The sequence below is a fragment of the Xiphias gladius genome, chromosome 19 (assembly GCF_016859285.1).
Source record: "Xiphias gladius isolate SHS-SW01 ecotype Sanya breed wild chromosome 19, ASM1685928v1, whole genome shotgun sequence".
Lineage (NCBI taxonomy): Eukaryota > Metazoa > Chordata > Actinopteri > Istiophoriformes > Xiphiidae > Xiphias > Xiphias gladius.
This window is the reverse complement of record NC_053418.1, coordinates 23,872,106-23,890,579: the sequence shown is the minus strand read 5'-3', so window position 1 is coordinate 23,890,579 and position 18,474 is coordinate 23,872,106. Positions and strand designations below refer to the sequence as shown.

General features: G+C 40.9%; 1 protein-coding gene across 2 annotated transcripts in view; it reads right to left on the bottom strand.

Moving 5' to 3' along the window:
* Window positions 1-185: 185 nt before the first annotated feature.
* The window catches only part of zdhhc8b (zinc finger DHHC-type palmitoyltransferase 8b), a 70,285-nt gene continuing 51,996 nt past the window's right edge, over window positions 186-18,474 (bottom strand). The window contains exons 2-11 of one of the 2 annotated variants that reach the window (XM_040154221.1): window positions 13,773-13,894; window positions 10,800-10,957; window positions 9,811-9,983; window positions 9,554-9,656; window positions 8,926-9,017; window positions 7,717-7,849; window positions 6,123-6,228; window positions 4,892-4,998; window positions 3,625-4,691; window positions 186-3,048 (exon numbers count right to left, since the gene is read on the bottom strand). In XM_040154221.1, coding sequence (XP_040010155.1) covers window positions 2,916-3,048; window positions 3,625-4,691; window positions 4,892-4,998; window positions 6,123-6,228; window positions 7,717-7,849; window positions 8,926-9,017; window positions 9,554-9,656; window positions 9,811-9,983; window positions 10,800-10,957; window positions 13,773-13,894 — 2,194 coding nt within the window. In that variant the 3' untranslated portion in view covers window positions 186-2,915. The remainder of the gene's footprint in view (window positions 3,049-3,624; window positions 4,692-4,891; window positions 4,999-6,122; window positions 6,229-7,716; window positions 7,850-8,925; window positions 9,018-9,553; window positions 9,657-9,810; window positions 9,984-10,799; window positions 10,958-13,772; window positions 13,895-18,474) is intronic. The other variant, XM_040154222.1, reaches the window with a different exon arrangement.

The window sequence follows — 18,474 nt, the reverse complement described above, 5'->3', positions numbered from 1 at the left end:
GTTTCTTCTGATCGCTAATTTGCACTCATAAATAATGCTGCGTATGTATTAAAACAAGATCTTGACTGGTTACATGGAAAGATTGTTACATAATAGCTGTAGTAAGACAAACGTGATATCAGTGTGCAAGTGCTACTCATTCTACCTTTTTCATTAACAATCAATCATTCATTCAAAGAGATGGAAACTTTATTTACTCTGTTCAGGTCATTGGGAAATATTTCCTCTTCACAAAAATAGGAACGCATGTACATTTATAGTATATTCTATATTTTGATACATAGTCAACTTTCTATTTTGAGTTTCAGAAAAAAAATTCATTGCTGACTGTCAGGAATGGTCCCTGACCTGCAGTGATGTCCATCCCAAAAACAAGAACATTGGACTAATGGTAGTCTTCTTAAAGAGGAATGACATTGACAGTGTTTTGATATGTGGTCAAAAGGGGCTCTGAAAATCATGATAGACTGGGGTATGTTCAGGTAACTCAGCAGAACAGAAACAATTTTGAACGATTCAGAAATACATGATTTGAATAGAGTATCCTCGGTTCCGTAACATCACTGTGTTGATGGTAAGGCCTTGAAAAGGAAATCATACTAGTCAGAAGGTTGTCACTGCAGTGAGTTGCGGTGACAACCAACCTTGTAGGAAAGCAAGACTACCCAAGCTACCGGCCCTTAAAGTGACCTCTGAAGAAAGGAAACTATGAATATATCAGAAATGGGAAGAAAAAAAAAAATTCTTGTATAAGAGTAACATAATTTCATAATTAATCACATATCACTTTGTACATAGGCTGTTGTTCCAGACCCTTCCTTTGTCAAAATTTTAAAGTTTACCCAGTCTGAGTTGTGTCACTCCTGCCATTTGTTGCTCGACGCAAAAAAACTAATGGTATCTCACTGTCCCTTAGCATACAATAAAGTTTCAACCAGCTACATTTGATTGTGTATGAAACATAGTTTTTCCTCTCAAAAGGCAACATGGTTTATTCTTAATGCAAATGTAGCTGGACCAAATCTACCGCGCTACATCTAAGTAAATTCTGGCATGTATGGACTTATTCAGTTGGTGCCAAAAAAATAAATTAAAAAAACTTCCACTTAGATATGATCAGTTCCATTTTTACGGTCAAAAGTAATACATGTTACGAGACTTTTTTTTTAATTCACAGCAAAAAAAACAACCAAAAAAAAGCTCCATTTTAACTGAGTTGTGGGTAATACCGAAGCTGTTCCAGACAGCTGCTGCACTTAGTAGTGATGTCACCTGTCTGCTGTCTTCGAGAAATGAATGGGATGTGTGGCCACTTCTGGCACTGAAATGTCCATGGCTGCTTCTGCTGAAAGCCCAATCCTTGACTTGTGTACAGCACATACTGGCAATTCAGTGTGGACCATGTGACCGTTCACTAGTCACTACACAAATACTGTGACTTTAATATTTCACTTCCTCAACATCACATATCAACTAATTACATTTCATCATATATTTTTACACTGCAAGTTACAACAAGCTATATTTACTTTATGGATTTTACCCATTACTCATGACCTCATTTATTTACTGTATATATAATTTATCAACAAAAAACTCCACTCAAAATAAAACATCCATTTCAGGTTTAAGTATCTGTATAAAAAAGATGTATCAAACAGTTTTTTTTTAAAGGTTGGGTATATAAAAAGGAAACAAACTGATTTAAAAAAACTACAAAATAATGAGTGGGTGACCAGTTATCTTCATTTAACTACATGGGACAATGGCTTGTTTTTCTTCACCCTTCCAATCCTATGATTATAACACAAATATTACTTACATAATAAACAACAAAACATTAACAGAAAGTCGTTTTGGTTGTGCAAGGCTGGACTTGCTCTGAATTCCGTGAGAACCGTTGGGTTGAGGTATTCTGATATTTCAGAATGCACATATATCAGCCCAGCTCTTGTGTCATGGGTCATGTTGAACTCACATAACTGAACTTCACTAAAACAAACAGAAGTCTACGATGATGTACTGCACCTTAGTGAAGGGAATAAAGGGGGCTAAGCTATATTCAAGCCCTAAATATCTGCACTCGACTGAGAAAAAGACGGAGACATTAATTATTCATGAATTCATTTCGCCTAACTTCTCCGCTGCTTGCATTCATTCCTGAGAAAATTATTTTTTCACAAAGATGAAGATGTGGTTTTACTTTTAATTAAAAGCAAGCCTTTCTCAATGAATTTGGAATGCAACCATCAGACATGATCCGATGAAATTCCCCTCGATATCCCTTTCCCAGTCTCTCATCTCACTCGTGTTGTGTTTCCTGCACTTGCAGTTAATCTAACTGATCTGTCCTCCGTCGCTTCTCAAATCTGTACAACTGATGACGTGAACAGTGCAGGTTAATGTGAAGCACCTTGACTTCACAAGGTGAATTGACATTAGTCTCTTCTCACAGAAGTGCATAGTGAGGATGTCCGTGTTGAATTTATCTGCAGTGTTTCTGTTCAGCCTTCAGTGCTTCGTGGAGCAACGTTTGTGTGACATTTGGAACAAGCTTCATGACCACATCTGAGAGACAGCAGTAATTACATTGACGATCTTGTTGGACAGTCCACTCTTACAACCAAGATGATGAGCCACAAAAATGTTAATGACAAGATAATTCTCACACATACAGTACAGACTGCTGCGGTATTGACTGACAACCAATTCTCGGGTACAAAACACACACGGGACTAGACAGACCTACAACAAGAGCAGACAGATCCTCTGACTGGACAATAACTCTGAAAACAGGGAGTGCTCTGTGCCCCTGGCTGGCAGTTATCTAGACTTCACAAAAATAGCAGAGGAGAGAATCTCTTTGTAGCAGGTTGGCCGTTGTCACTGGAGGTGGATGTTGGATGTGTCCCTGCTCACACTGATATCTCATATGTGGTGCCTCCTACACCTGTCACCTTTTTGACGTTACTGTGGCGACTGGGGCTGAGGGTGGCACCCTGGGTACTCTGGTGGCAGTCCATCTGCCCATTAACTTTCATGGCCTCTCTGAATGGAAAGAGGAGAACAGAGAAAAAAATGATTCAACACAAAGAGGCAAAGAGATTCAACACAAACCAAACAATGAGGGTGGTAGCAACATGCAGATGTCTGCAGCGTGATGGTTTTAAATGACAAAAACAGAATCGCAGTACAGAGGATTACTTGAAAGCGTACTTGTTAGTGAAGTAAACGGCTTGGAAATGTTAGACCAGTAGGTGAAAAGCATGCAAAAGAAAAAAGTGAGAGGAGTCACACAACTTTATTCATCTGATGTTTGAGAAATAATACAAAAATCAATATTTTACTAGAAAGGCAAACATATAAATCGGAACAGAACATGTAAGAATTCACACCAGACAGAAATCATGAATATATGGACATAACAGTTAGACATATACCATACACCGTATACAAATGCTACACGTTGCCTCAGTCAGGACTAGTACACTAGTGCCCACGAATTGCTGGCTGTGTCCAGCAGAAGGAGCTGGGTTTCCAGTGGGAATACATTCAATGCCCACCAGTCCCCATTGGCTCAGGACAGTGCATGCAGTCCCACAGGGGTAGCGTTAGGATTCATACCTTGGGCCCCCCAGACGAGGTGAGTCTGTCCTCTCATGTGCACCGATGTAGGACAGTTTCTGATGAGAGTAGGAGGGGGATCGGGGCATAGCAGGAGAGTGGGGCTGGTGGGCAGGAGAGCGATAGGGGCCCTCAGGGCCAGTGGCCCTGCTCTGGCTGCTGTTGGTGCTACTGTGATCTGTGTGCAGGGAGGTGGATGAAGTCCTAGGGGCGCGGCCCAGCGTGGAGCCGGCGTGGCGCAACACAGGGGTTCGCTGTCCATAGCTCACCAGCCCAACCCCCATCAGGTTGTCCCTGGATCCTCCATAGGCTGGGGGTGTAGGGCCTCTAGAGCCAGGGCCACGAGGCCCATCTGGGTAGCAAGCATTGGGGGGTAGGCCATAGCCCCCATCAAACACACCAGAGTCCTGGGCATAGATGTGGGTCTGGGAGCGCCCATGCAGCATCTGTCGCTTCTCCCTCTCCTCCATTTGCTTTCGCTCCTGGATGGAGGCCATGATGGTCTGGGAGAGGTTGTCGTAGCGCACTGGGGATGGGTCTCTGTCCCTTGGGTGAGGGGATTGCCTGCCCACCCCTCTGGGTGGCATCACTGGACTGTAGGCGGGGGCGACCTGCTGCCTCTGCATTTCAGGTTCCCGGATGTGGCACATTTTGGTGGGCAAGTAGGGCGAGTGGAACCCCATGGAGGGCATACCACGATGGGCCATGCACTCAGTGGCAGTGGCTGGGGAGATGCTGGGGTTGAGCAGGCTGTCGTAAGACAGACTACCATTACGGTTGGAGAGCGTGTTGGGTGAAAAGACACTCTTGTAGGGGGTAGATGTGACTGCATGCGGCTGCAGGGCCGGGAGCTGGCCCTTCTCTGGTCGGCGGTGACCCTGCTTCAGGCTGAGAGAGCGGGAGTTGACGGGGTCAGAGTCCAGCTGGAGGGGAGAGGACTGGAAGGTGCGGTGGAGGGGAGCATTGGTGTACTCAGGCAGGTCCAGGTTTGGCTCAGATCGGTAGTCATGACCACGGACACCCTCTTCCAAGATGGCTGACGTCTTCCGGTCATCTGGCATGACAATCTGAGGAACAAACAACCGAGTAACATGTCAAAACATTTTAGTGAAAATGTGAATGAAATCCTTGCCCTAAGCAGCTGCCACTGAACCTTTTGCATCAGACCCCCTGGCTATTAAGATGGAGCAACTAAACATAGTATCAAAATAATGATACTACATAAGAATGTTCTTCGTACATCAGTGCCAAACAAATGATGTCTTACCTTCTCTCCGGCAGTGTGGTAGTGGACCTTTGGCATGGTGCCAAAGGACGGCCTGAACTTGTACATGGCTGGAGTGGAGGGGTGAGTTTTACCAGAAAGAGAACTCTCTACAACACACATAGAAAGAAGGCCAGGGTTAACACCATAGAGATAATAGAAATGACACTATTATACCAGCTCTGATTGAAAGTCCTTTCTGGGAGAAAAAAGACAAGACCTCAGAGCTGAATACTATTATCAGAGTAAAAAGGCCAGAGGGATTTCGTTCTAGCAACCCACACCATCACCATTCCTACAGAATGAAAAATAAATTGGAATGGCTGGGTAGCCAGACTGTTAGAGTCCATTCTGTAATTGAGCATATTTGAGTCCTACAAGGGCCAACTATCCATATTTGACGAACTACCTGAACAAAGTGCAAAACCTTAAAGGTACATCTAAGCAAAGAGTTGCTCCTGTGCTTTGGTGCATGAGTTTCTTTGAGGGAGATGCAAAGAACTCTTACTTCCACAAATTATGAGGCCTCTAACCTTTTTTTTTTTTTTTTTTTTTTTAAAAAGGAAGGCATTCTGACCAACTGCATTACTTTGAAGTACCAACAGGCTTCAGTAATGCTCCATGAAAGAGTAGGGAGTGTTCACTCCCTGGTATAATGCACCATGACACTGGAGATCCTCTGGAGGGAACCTGCTGTTGTAGGTTCACACTATATATTATTGCGACTTCATACTATTGAATGCAACAGTATAAAGAAGACATTACCTCTGGCTAACACCCCAGGCTGTAAACTACTACCACAAGCGGATCCTTCACAGTTTCCAATTTACACAGATGACTCCAAGAGGCACAGTCATTTTTTAGAGTACTGCTTCTAGACCATATTCCTCTCCCATCCCTCCATTTAGCAGAGATCCACTGCTGCACACCACCAGAAAAAAAGATGGTGATTCATGTGGCAAATATTTAATCTGAATTTTCTCCATTGTACCACAAATCTGTTGCTGATTCAGTAAACCGGGCTTGCCTCTTCCTGGCATAAAAAAACAACCTGCGACTGGGACAGACATGTATCTAGGCCAAGGCATGCATTGGGACACTTGTGATCTATAGGGGGAGTTCTGGAAATTGACAGGAAAAAGAAATGGGATTGATGATGACTGACATGAGAGCGAGAGAGAGATGGCGGAGGGAATTGGTGAACACAGGGAGGCAGTGTTTCTATGTTTCTTACCTTCGCTGGAGGTCTGTTGGTTTTTCAGCTGGTTGTACCTGTCAGCTTTGGGCGGCAGCGGCGGCTGGGTTTCTTTGTCATCTAGTCCGTCCAGGCTGCTTTTGGACTACAGGGATGATAGTACGGTGTTAAAAGCATCCACATCATGAGGAGGGACGGCAAATTAAATAGAGGAGAGCATATGTTAGTGTTAGGGATGCACCAACACAACTCTAACAGATGGATGTATGGTAGCAAAGCTGCATTAGGCAGCTGCTGGACTTGATCTTAAATTTATTGTTTTTAAGGGGTTAATGGAGAGGAAAGGGTGAAAGAAAATTATATTAGAGTTGGATTAACATTTTTTCTGAATAGAGCATTGTTTTCATGTTAAAAGAGTATTCCACTGACTTAGCATTGCACTTTTATAACACTGTCCAACCCAAGATGGACAGTTAAAAAAGAATGAAAATTGATGCAGCAGAACCAGAGATATCTTCTTTTTTATTCCACGCATTCTTCTGCCTTGACTGCTGACAGTTCAATCTGAGATACTGGTGTGTTATGCTCGTAGTAGCAAATTTATCCTTGGAGCTGTTAGCCTCAAGCTAACAGCTCCAAGGCTATAAGCTCAGTCCTATAAACTCAGTCCTTTCTAACTCCACACCCCCAGATTTTTTTTCATTTTCAAACATGTAGTAGCAGTTTATCAGACTTCTCATGGCTCCTCCTGGGGCCACAAAAGGATTTATACAACTTTTTCCACACGTGCAGTAGCACTCCCCAAGACCTGTAAACAGACTTTGATGTGTAAAATCAGTCGAGTTCCCATTGAGGTCAGAGAGAATTTTCTTTTTTTAAATTTCACTTAATCGGTTTCAGTGTACAGAAAGTATTCCCTGACTAAACCTGAACACCAGAAAATAATTTGATCTATAGGGTTACTCTTAAAGGGAATGGAATGCTTTTCTTAAATGGAGCCCCACTTTAAGCTGATAAAATGAGTGTATTTGTGGATTTACTCTGCAAGTGGATTTTCACACTAAATGGCATGAATTGGAGCCAAATGCTGCCTGAAATGTAAAAAAAACATTCTAAAACATAAGGCATACTTTAGAAAATGGTCATTAAATCTCCCCTTTGCCATTAACTACAATTTGAATTTAATGGTCCTAAAAATACAAAACCACTACTAAATCATTTACATGTATTTATTACTTTTTGGAGAGATGTTTTTCTTTAAAATCACCCAGATCTACATAGTATATCCCTTTAGGTAAAAAATTCTCCAATTAATTACTCCCCTGTCTCTGAGTAACTTGGCTTTGATGTAAAATGTCTAATAATATCCAGTTTTCCCCAGTATATCTGACTTCAGTGAGCTACTGTATCCTCTCATTTTGCTGCCTTGAGTATGAGCCTGCCTTAAAATGGGAGACTGGGAACAGGACTGGGGATACACCATGTCACACATGTGTGACATGAGACCCTGGGAATGAAGCATGAGAAAATGGTAAACATCAGTGTAGAAAAAGGACGAGCTGTATGTCAGTTATATGATAGAATAACAGGGAAATAACAAGGAGGAGCTCTGTATTAACTGTGATCAACTCACCTTAGAGCTGATGATGGTGCCGTGGATGCCATTGTCACTGACCTTGATGGTTATTTGCCTGTCTGAGAGGTCTGGTCTGATGAATGGGGGCTGAATTTTGATGTGGGGCTTTTTTCTGGGGTCCAGCATGTACCTGTGTGGAAATGGTAAATGTGCTTTAACAGGATTCTGTCTGTCAGAAAACATCGCTCGTTATTTCACTCTCTTACTTCATATACTGAACTTTATACTCCATTATCAACCCATGTTGGCCTTTTGAGTAAACCAATGTAATTAGCTATGAATTATATATCTGCAATCCCATTTGGTTTGTTAGACAGTTTAAAAACAGACTTTTCAGACACAGCTTCCTGAAAGAAAAACAGCATTTAAGTGAGTCTTACATGTTTTTTTTTTTTTTTTTTTCATAATTTAAAGGGCTGTCACTGCTAAATTAAAAAAAAATCCATGTTACTAAATTAATTTTACTGATTTGCTGTCAGATTTGAAAAATACTGACAGATCATTCAGTATCTGTCAGGTCCAACATCATTTGAGTCAGTGGTTCAGTAAATCAAAAACCTTCCATCAGGGACTGCAAAACAACTCAAAGGCAGATGCTTGTAACACAGCATTTTACCCCCACCTGCTGTTGTCTCTCTCCAGTTACAGTATTGATTTTTATGTAATGGGACTTGTCTCAATAGGATATAAAACTAGCATATTGGGTCTTAGCGATGCTGTGTGTGTGAGCATGTGTGTGTGTGTAAAAAGCCCGTTAACTAGCTCTGCACTCTGTTTCCCATTAACTCTTGTTCTACGATTCTCTCCGCCATCTGCCTTCCCCAAGGGTTACTGGCTGCTTTCAGGCAGAACTGGATACATACCTCCACAACCACCTCAGAGAACGTGAATATACTCACACACACACACACACACACACACACACACACAAAAGGTGGATGGACGCTCTCAACGCAGATGCTGCACTAGTGCTATGGCATGGATGTCATGGGCCTTGATGAGCTATAACTCTACTTACATTTACATATGCGTAAGCAAACATCTGCATACACACACACACACACACACACACGCACACACACAATGCATTTAGATGACAAAACAATTGATTTAAAATCATTACTGAGTTAAATATGTACTAACAGAAAACAATGCTGAAAAGCACCTACTCTACATATACACACGTAGCATAATGAAGCATCTTACCTAGGTGCCAGAGGACTACATAAGACGTACTCCACGTTGCCACAGCAACCCTTGGTGAAGGGATTTACTCCTCCACGAAACTTGCCTGTCACCTGATGAAGACAGCGTGTTGTTCAGAGTCGGCAGACACACACACACACACACACAAACACACACATGCACGCACGCAAACACACACACACACACACAGAGACCCTCAAACACATTCATATAGACACAGAGTTCCAGTGCTTGAATATGAAGAAGGTGATTCATAATAGGTGTATGTGGGAACGTTTGTGCTGTTAATTAGCATTTGTGTTATTCCTTTTACTGCATGTGTGTTTACCATCTTCATTAAATTAAATTTATTTCTGTCCACACAGGCTAATATGAGCTGGAGTGTCAGTAAAGCACCGTGAGGACCAGAGCTTTGCACTGATTCTCAAGATTGTCCATACATTTCAAAGGTGCCCTAAAGCAAGCCCATAATGTGCCAACGGGTGTGAATGTCTGGATCTGTGTGAATGGGTAGAAAGGCCACACAGCTCTGTTCACTTTCCCCGGAGAGATTATAGTCAGATAAATGTCTGTGTGTGCACACCTCAGAACAAGCGTGTTAGCAGTTCCTGTGCTGGTATCTCCTCACCTGTTCATTGGTTGTTCGACCTCGGGCCACGAGCACCATATGGAAACCCGTGAGTCCCATGACTGGAATGAAGAAAAGCCCTGCTATACACATCACCACCAGACTGGATACAAAGGTCAAGGGCAACAGCAACTAGAATAACCCAAAGCTACTAGCAACAGCTTTATTATTATAACATTATGCTGAAAAATTAAACAGACAACCAACCAAACTGTCCATTTATAAAAAAGAAGTAGACTCTGGCAGTGAAAAGATACGTGACAGTGGTGTGTAGCGTTCCCAGCCTCTCTCGGTGGTGGAGGATAAAAATGAGGCCAAAGGAAAAAACTCCCACCATGTGGATGCTCAATGACAGCAGGAAGAGGAAGAAGTAACGGTAGTTCCTCCGTCCAATGCAGTTGTTCACCCAGGGACAGTGGTGGTCAAAGTCCTGAGGAGGGAAGGAGAGAGGTACAGTTCTGAAATTCATGTGAGGTATTCCTGAGGGTTATTTAATTATGTGACCTAAAACTGGTCTGGGTTTGGGCTTTAAATATGATTGGTTTTTTTAGGTTAATAAATTACTAGGGGTGGAGCAGTATTTCAACGAAAAATTCAATCCATAATCCACCTATTGCTCCAATAAACGTCAAATACTGCCTGAAGAATAAGGGTGGCATCTTAATGTTTGAGTACTAATAATCAACATCCTCATGAAATTTTATGTCATTGTTTTGATGGTCAAACATATATTCTTTTTTCAACGAAAATCCTGTATAAAGCAAACAGGAGGCAGGAATACAACCTATACGTGTAGACTGTAAGACCGAAATGTGGACTTGAAAGCTAATACTAATAACAGTGTTTTATGGTTAAAGCTGCCAAAAGCTGCCATTTATGCCAGCAATTATGATCTTTAATGATGACAAGTTTTTTTTCCAAAAAACACAGATATTTAAAAAGAAAATATATACTGATATTCAGTGTTTGTCTCAGGTTTTAATACTTGGTGGGACAGAAAAGCCTCCGAATGGATTCAAACTACAAAAATATGTTAAAAAAACCAAACTGCATTATAATTCATATCCAACATTCCCAACGCTAACAGGACAACATCAGATTACTGAAAAATGCTAATATTGACCTTATATTGTACGTCAGACTAACCTTAATGCAGACGTAGATTTTGCTGCCTGCATGTATACTGAATATACACAGTCTCTCTATTTGCACGTGCATTTGTATTCACACACACACACACACACACCTCCACGCAGTTGTCACAGACGCTGCAGTGCGAGCAGCGAGGCGGCCGGTAGAAGTGACAGGTGGCGCACCACTTCATCCGGACCTGAATGCCCTTGATCTCCACGTTCTTGTAGAGCGGCGCTCGGAAATCATCGTCCTTGTCCTCGTCCTCGTCCGCTGGCAGAGAAACACACAGAAACACACCTATTCATTTTGCTTTTAGCATGAAGACCGATTAACAAGCAGACTGTGACTCGTGTATAGCAGAAGCTGTTTGGTTTTATTTCACAAAAAGTTCACATGTAATTAGAATGGAAGTTCTGTTGTTTTTTTTTAAAAACCTCTATCTGACCTAAACGTGTAACTGAGCCCTCTAAACACAGTATGAGAGTACAAGTGGCATTTCCACTGTCCTCGGTGTGACTCTGACAAACTGTTTATGTGAAGCTTTGTACTTGCTGCCACTTTACTGCAACCGAGAGCTCTTTGCTTTGGAGCTACAGTGGAAAATAAAATGTCTTTCAGCTGATCAAAGGGCACATTCAAACAATCTGCACGGTGCGCCGACCTGAGGAAATAATTTCACAGTACAATAATAACTGCAGGGAGATCCAGGTAGCTGAACATACAGAGAGAACGAAAGATAGAGCGAAAAGAGAAAAAAAACGAGAGAAACAAAGGTATGGCACAGAAATAAACAGTTCCATAGTGGGAGATGGCTCTGTTATTATGGCTCTCAAGTCTCTTCAAATAGATTTTAAAGGTAGACCGTCTGCCAAACAGACAGACACAAAGAGCAGTTATGCTTGCATCTCCTCTGACAGCTTCTTCTCTACAAATGCTCAGTGCAAAAAGTGTTCAGCAGACAAAGCAGTGGCCTATTTTATGCAATATACATTTATACTGCCTGAAATAAGTGAAACAAATGAACTATGACCATAACTATTTTCACCTCTTTTCACTGAAATTGTTGATTTGCATTAACAGCTGAATTACTTATTGTTCACGATTTTCTCATGTTCATTTTTAGCACTGAAGAGTGAGGTACTTACACCTTATTGTATCTATATATATGTACAGTCTGTATCTTTATCATATACATTTTAGGCTTAATCCCGTTATCACCATTCATGTTAAATTCCAGTAATCCTCCCCTGCCCTGATAAAACAATTGCTTACATGAATTTCAAGCATAATTTTACTCACTTTATGGCTTGTAATGCTCCATTTTGTTTGTAATAATGAGTCACTTTATTTCTAAAAAGGATACGCATTTTATTGCCAGAGAGGCATCTTGAGGACATATCTATTAGCGGGATTTCACTGCATTTATTTTCCGTATCATCTGTATCAACTGTATCATCCACACTGAGTGAGAATGCGATAGCTCTTGATTTTGCTCAGTGACACTTGGGCAGGGTGCTTAGCTTTTCCGCCAAAAATAGCTGCTTCCTAAAGCTGGAGACGAGGTTGATGAGAGCGGTGAGACTGAACCAAAACAGTAAAGCTGCAGTCTTTACCGTAAAGCCAATGAAGTGAAACGTGCTAAAATGCCCTGTAGAGCTGAACAGCAGAATTGGCTGATAATTCTCTTTGGGTTCATCAACAACTTTGTGTTAAATATAATCCTAGAATTAAGACTTTTTGTAACATCCTCCGGCCTTAAAAAGGAAATTTTGTCCCACATGTTCTAGTGTGCAGGTCAAATCAAATTGAATGAAAACAAAACAATTAAATAAAAATCACTGCATTACCACATTAGGCTATAATTTTAGGGCTAGCCTATGTTGACGAAAACAAACAAGCACGAGTCACACTGCACTTTTGATACTGAAATGAAAAGAAATACATGCATTCATTGGAAAAATTAAGTGGTTATCCTAAGAGGCCTAAGATCCTGCATAATGTCAAAACACCTTTTAAGTATCAGGGAAACTTCTCTTACCTAAAATGTCACTCACTGAGTTTAGCAAATTACATTTTGCAAAATTTCACTAATTGTTAAAATTGCAAAACTTTCTGATAGTTTAGCTTGTAACTGTGTAACCTTATTAGCTACAGTCATCTCTCTCATCTGTCTTATACCTCATTATGCAGTTTCCCCAAAAGAGAAAATGAAAATAAAACGCTGTGCCATACATCAGTGATCTGAATGGCAAAATCCTGAGTACACACCAACCTTTCATTCTCACTTTAAAATCTGGATGACGGAGTGACTTTCTAAGCAGATGTCATTTAATGGCTATGTCAGCTTTTCATTTTTTTTATTGTAACTTCACTGGTGGGTCTGCTGCCTCTGAGATATAACATCAAGAGCTTAGAAAACAGCTCATCCCTCAGCAGTCTATAAAACCTGGCAGGGCAGCGGCAGCAGAAGGCCACTCTCACCTCTGGGGAGGCAGATAACCTGCGCTTTATACAACCTAGTGATAATTACCTCCGTTATGGGCAGAGAAAGCTCTTCCTAAAGACGGGTGCTTATCATTTACAAGCGCATTACGAACATCCCTGGGGATGGGTTCGATCATCATTACTTAACCCAGATAGCACTGAGGACTGCATCAGGAGCATAAGTCAGTGCTGCTTCTTTGACAGGCTGAGCAGCTGAGAGATACTCAATACATCTCGCAACATGAAGGCTTGTATAACTTCCACCAGTGTCCTGCATGTGGAGCATGTGGATTTTACAGGCTGTAGCAGCAAGTTAATTGGGTAGTGAAACATTGGGGAGGGTGGTGCTCTGATAAATGTGGTGCTTTAAAGGTGTACCCGCTACATGAGAACTCAACAGGGAGGAAACATTACTCATACTTATGTGCACATAAATTATGACAGATGCTAATATTTTTGGATGGCAGACAAATATTGCAAGTAATACGTTTTTGTTTTTTTTGTTTTTTTTTTGTCCAGAATTCTTTGAAGTTAGAAACCACCTAAACACCAGCCCCAGACACTGGAACCAATTTTCAGACTCACAAACATGCATACAAACCTCTGGGGTAAACACCAGGATCCATGAAGGTTGCCATGCTGAAGTTGGCCAATACAAAGAGGAAGACCAGGCCATTGTAGAGAGGCACAGCAGGAGAGATCACCTTTGTCAACCAGGGGCACCTAGAGACACAAATGAGGGGACAGCGATTAGGAGTTTTTCTGTCTATCATGCAGCACTTAGGGTAGTCGCACACATTTAAACACTCTCACAGTCTTATCATTGGGGTGTTTCTGTTGCTCCAGTCTTAGTAGTAACCACATGATTCCCTGATCATGAAATATTCATGCCCTTTTTTAAACGAGCCCTCTCATTCTATTCTTATGATTCTTGGTTCTAAATGGGAGCAACAATCATAATTAGAAAGAAGATTACACAGAGTGAATTAGAGATAGAGATAGAGATAGACAGTGGGATGCCGCAATTTGTGACCTACAGAAAATAAAACAATGAAGCAGCCAGTTTGAATCAACCTTTCTAACAGCACTGTATTTCTTTGTGAATTACCAGGACACTGACTTCCTGTGAGATCACTTAACTTAAGGGTCGATCCTCAGCCTAAAATGCTTTTTTAGAATTACCTGCTCAAAAAATATGCTTGATGTGTCATGAAACAAAACTAATAACTTTGTCTTAAAGAGGACTGTTTGGCTTCATTTGTGCTTCCTCCTCTGGAACGATGTTCATTTTAAAGAACAGAGAGACAGCATCAGGCTACAGCCCATCTGACCCTGCAAGCTGAGCTGAAGCAATGCAGGTACAATAGAAGAAGTGGTGTACTGTTAAACTGTTTTTTGCATCCACCCAAATACACCCAATGACACAAGCTACTACTACATAAGTGGGCGAGACTTTGGCCGCCATAGATAAATATCAGTAGAAAAACAAAGATTAAATTTGTGGAACAACAATGGAAGTCACACTTGTCACAATCTCATGCTAGAGGAATCACTGATCACAGGATCTCTAAAATCAGCAGGAGTCATCCTCTTGGGACCACGAATGTCTTTACAACGCTTAATACCAATCCATCGTACAGTTGTAAAGATATTTTGGTCTGGACCAGAGTGGTGGACCAACCATGCCCCAATTACAGCTAAAAATAAAGCTTACCAAACCTGGATGCGCTTTAGTTTCAGGTCTGGTCACTCTGCATTGGACAACAGCCTCCCTCTGAACTGTGTCTCAAATCAACTGTGGGATATTTGCCATCACGTACATCTGATTGAACACTCTGCTGTGCAGGTAACTTAGGCTAACCACCTAAATGGAAACATGTCAGGTCATTCAAGTTATCAGTGGGAAACCTCTAAATTCCGACAACATTTTGCATCAAGACTGACCTTCTCCACTGCCTGCAAGTCATAACTCAGACAGTGCTGTGAAATAGTCAACTGCGGAGACACCTGAATCACACCCACAGCCACGTTCAATCACTTGGACTCAAATGTCAAGACACAGTGAGCTTCCTAAGGCGCTATCATTCAAGTCAACTGTTTGTGTGGTCTCTCTAGAGATGAAACACCATCAGAATGAAGATGTGTTAACGCCTACGGTTGGACATACTGCAGAGAACCTGCAGGTCACAGACCCAGAGAGAAGTTGTGAATTTATAAAGTATCTCACAGGAGAGGGAGGGAGGAGGGAGATTTGAGTGTATCCAGCTCTCTTTCCTGACATAATGACTAATACACCCACGCCCAGTTGCACACGTAATAGATACACACAATTACACACTCGAGGATGCTTCGCCACCTTATTCTGACGTCAAAAACTAAATTTCCGGGTACCTATGCCCAAAGATCATCTTCAATTTATATCTCCTCTCCTGCTCCAACAATGCTCTTTTGCTTTGTTGAATTATTCAAAGCCGTGGCTGTAGAGAGCCACTACCAGAGAATAGACAGGCGCTAACAGGGATGAGATGGCCTCTCAAACAACCAGTCTGCACTGGTCCTCAGCTTTGTGAGGGCTAGTGTGGGCTTGATTCATTCTTCCAAGATATCACTGCAAGTTATCAGGGCAATGTTGGGGTGATTATAGTTGGCTTAGTCATTTCACTTGAAAATGTTGCTCACATTATAATATTCTTCAATTATGTATTACAAACATATTATAAAACAATAGAGGCAGAGATACACTTTCTTATAAGAAAGTGTATCTAGACAGTCCCCTGGGAAATCACATGCCAAGTATCATTTGGCATATGTCTTTTTCAAAAGATTTGAGGAATTGCAATGTAGGTCCACAACCTTGGTCCAAACTGGATTATTTTAACAACTACTGGACGGATTGCCATTAAATTTTGTACATACATTTATTGTGCTCAGACGATAAATCCTAATGATTTTGGCCCCCTGAGTTTTCCCTCAATCACCACCAGCAGGTCACTTATGCTACGAAATATATCAATTTAAAAGAGGGGTTAGCCCAAATCTGGCACAGAAATTCATGGTTCCCAGATGATATTTGGATTGTTTGATTGACATGGAATTTGGTTCAGACATTCATGCCCCCCTCCGAATAAACTGTCACAACTTTATTGAACACCTGACTTTTCATCTACTGTCATCCTCAGATCAAAATTTTAATTTATCCAATACTTTGGTTCATGACCAAATAGGAACACTGTTGACATTCCCATCACCCTCAGCTGTAGTTTGTGTTTAGTGCTAATTATTAAATGTTAGCATGCTAATATGTGACATTATACCTGATAAACATGTGCATGTTGGCATTTTCGTTATGAACATGTTAGCATTTAGCTCAAAGGACTCACAGTTTCCGTGGATTGTTTATGGCACATATTAAGTTTTGCAAGATAACAACCTCAAAGTACATTTCAGTGGAACTGCCATTTGCTCAGCAGACTGTAGTGAGTAGTACCATGCTGTGTCATCACAGCTTTGGGCACAAGTAGACAAGGTACAAACACTTACAAAATTTACTCGCCTGTCAATGGATTGTGTATTTTTGCCCACAATGTGATACAGACAAGCCAGAGATAAGGGAAAGAAAGTGCAACTGACAGCGACCATTTTTTAAGAGTCTGGGACCAGACTGTGCGGGAGGAAAATGTGACAGAGAAAGCCTGATTAAGGCCACAGACATTGGTTAATTGTGTAGGAGTAACAAATAACCATAGACTGCTTATCAACACTGTTTACAAGCCACTTTTACTGCTTGTGTAACCATGATACTTCAACTGGGACAGAAAAGCCTATGGCTTGTCAAAAAGCTTGGACATAATTTATCCTGCTGAAGGGGATTTTGCTGCCAAAAGTGCAGTAATGTAATGAGTTTAGTTCTGTCAAAGTTTTAAGTCCTGAGGCTGGACAAAGTGGAAGAAGGTACTGAATTCTCTGTGGTAATTAAAATGCCTGCAAACAGGAGCTGGCAAGTAAACAAAGCAGGCATCCTCCGGCCAATCAGCATTTAAAATGCCAGCTTTGGGGGCCCCTGAACATGCCCAGCATACTGTTGCAACAGAGGTATAAAGATAACATTTATGCTGAGGAATAAAATAAACGAAAATCACATATCATTTCCTGGCTGACAGAGAATAACATAAAAAAAAAACAAAAACAGGGGATTGCTCCTCAGGCCTAAAGAGCAACACACCGTTTCTTTACTAACCTTAGTCAGATCAATAAGAGGCAGACTGCAAGCAAAGGGCAAACCTTCCACACAGCAGCTTTCAATTGTCTACATATATAACTGTTGTTAAAGTGGAAATTAGTTTTAACTCTCTTTCTGCAGCTTTCCCCATTTAAGTATGACTCTTTTTTTGGCCGACACAGATGATAGGCTATGCCTATGATTTGATGTGATACAAGGATCACTATTTACTGACAAAAATGAGAAAAATGAGAAAATGTCAGTAATATTGCAATATAATGTCCATTTTAGTATTATTAAAAACTATGTTTTTCTTTTAAGTTACATCAAACAGTTGTTTTATATCAAAATTGATCAAATGACTATATGTAATGTGAAAGCAGTTGCTTGAATTTTCACCTGACTCTGCAGTTCACATCAACTCTAGAGAATGTTTTAGTGTCTTTTGGCTCATTTTTTGGTTTTATGACACACAACTCAACTGTTTTGGCTCACTTTCACAGCCTCCATCAACCCTCTGTCCAGCTGCAGCAGGTAGCCACAAGCAGGTGATCATAGTTGAGCATTCAGCAGCTAAGGATGATTCCCTCAGGAGTTGGTGGAGACCAAAACTGAGCTAAATTAAGATTGAATATTGGACTTGTATTCATTGGTTGGCCAAATCATAATCCAAATAAATACTAATGTTGTTATGTGTCTGCTTGATGCGTAAAAAGACAACTGTTTTATAGCTCATTCACCATAAAAACTTTGAGTTGAAATTATGTCAAGGATGTGTTTATAGCTTGTTTCACTGGCCCAAGATGCCTAAAAAATAAATAAATAAAAACAAAATACATATATATATATACAAAATATACAATATACATACAAAATATAATACAAAGAAATAATTTGATGAAGTTTCAATATATTGTTTCCTTTCCTTCCTTTTCTGGTCAAGTCATGTCCACAACTGAACAGTATTGCAACATTCATTATCCCTTCAGCTGTGATCACCACAAACCAGCTACAGTTTTTTCTAAACTGTAGCTTTAACTCTCTCTAAATTGTAAAGCAGCACTAATTTCCCTGTCTGTATCAT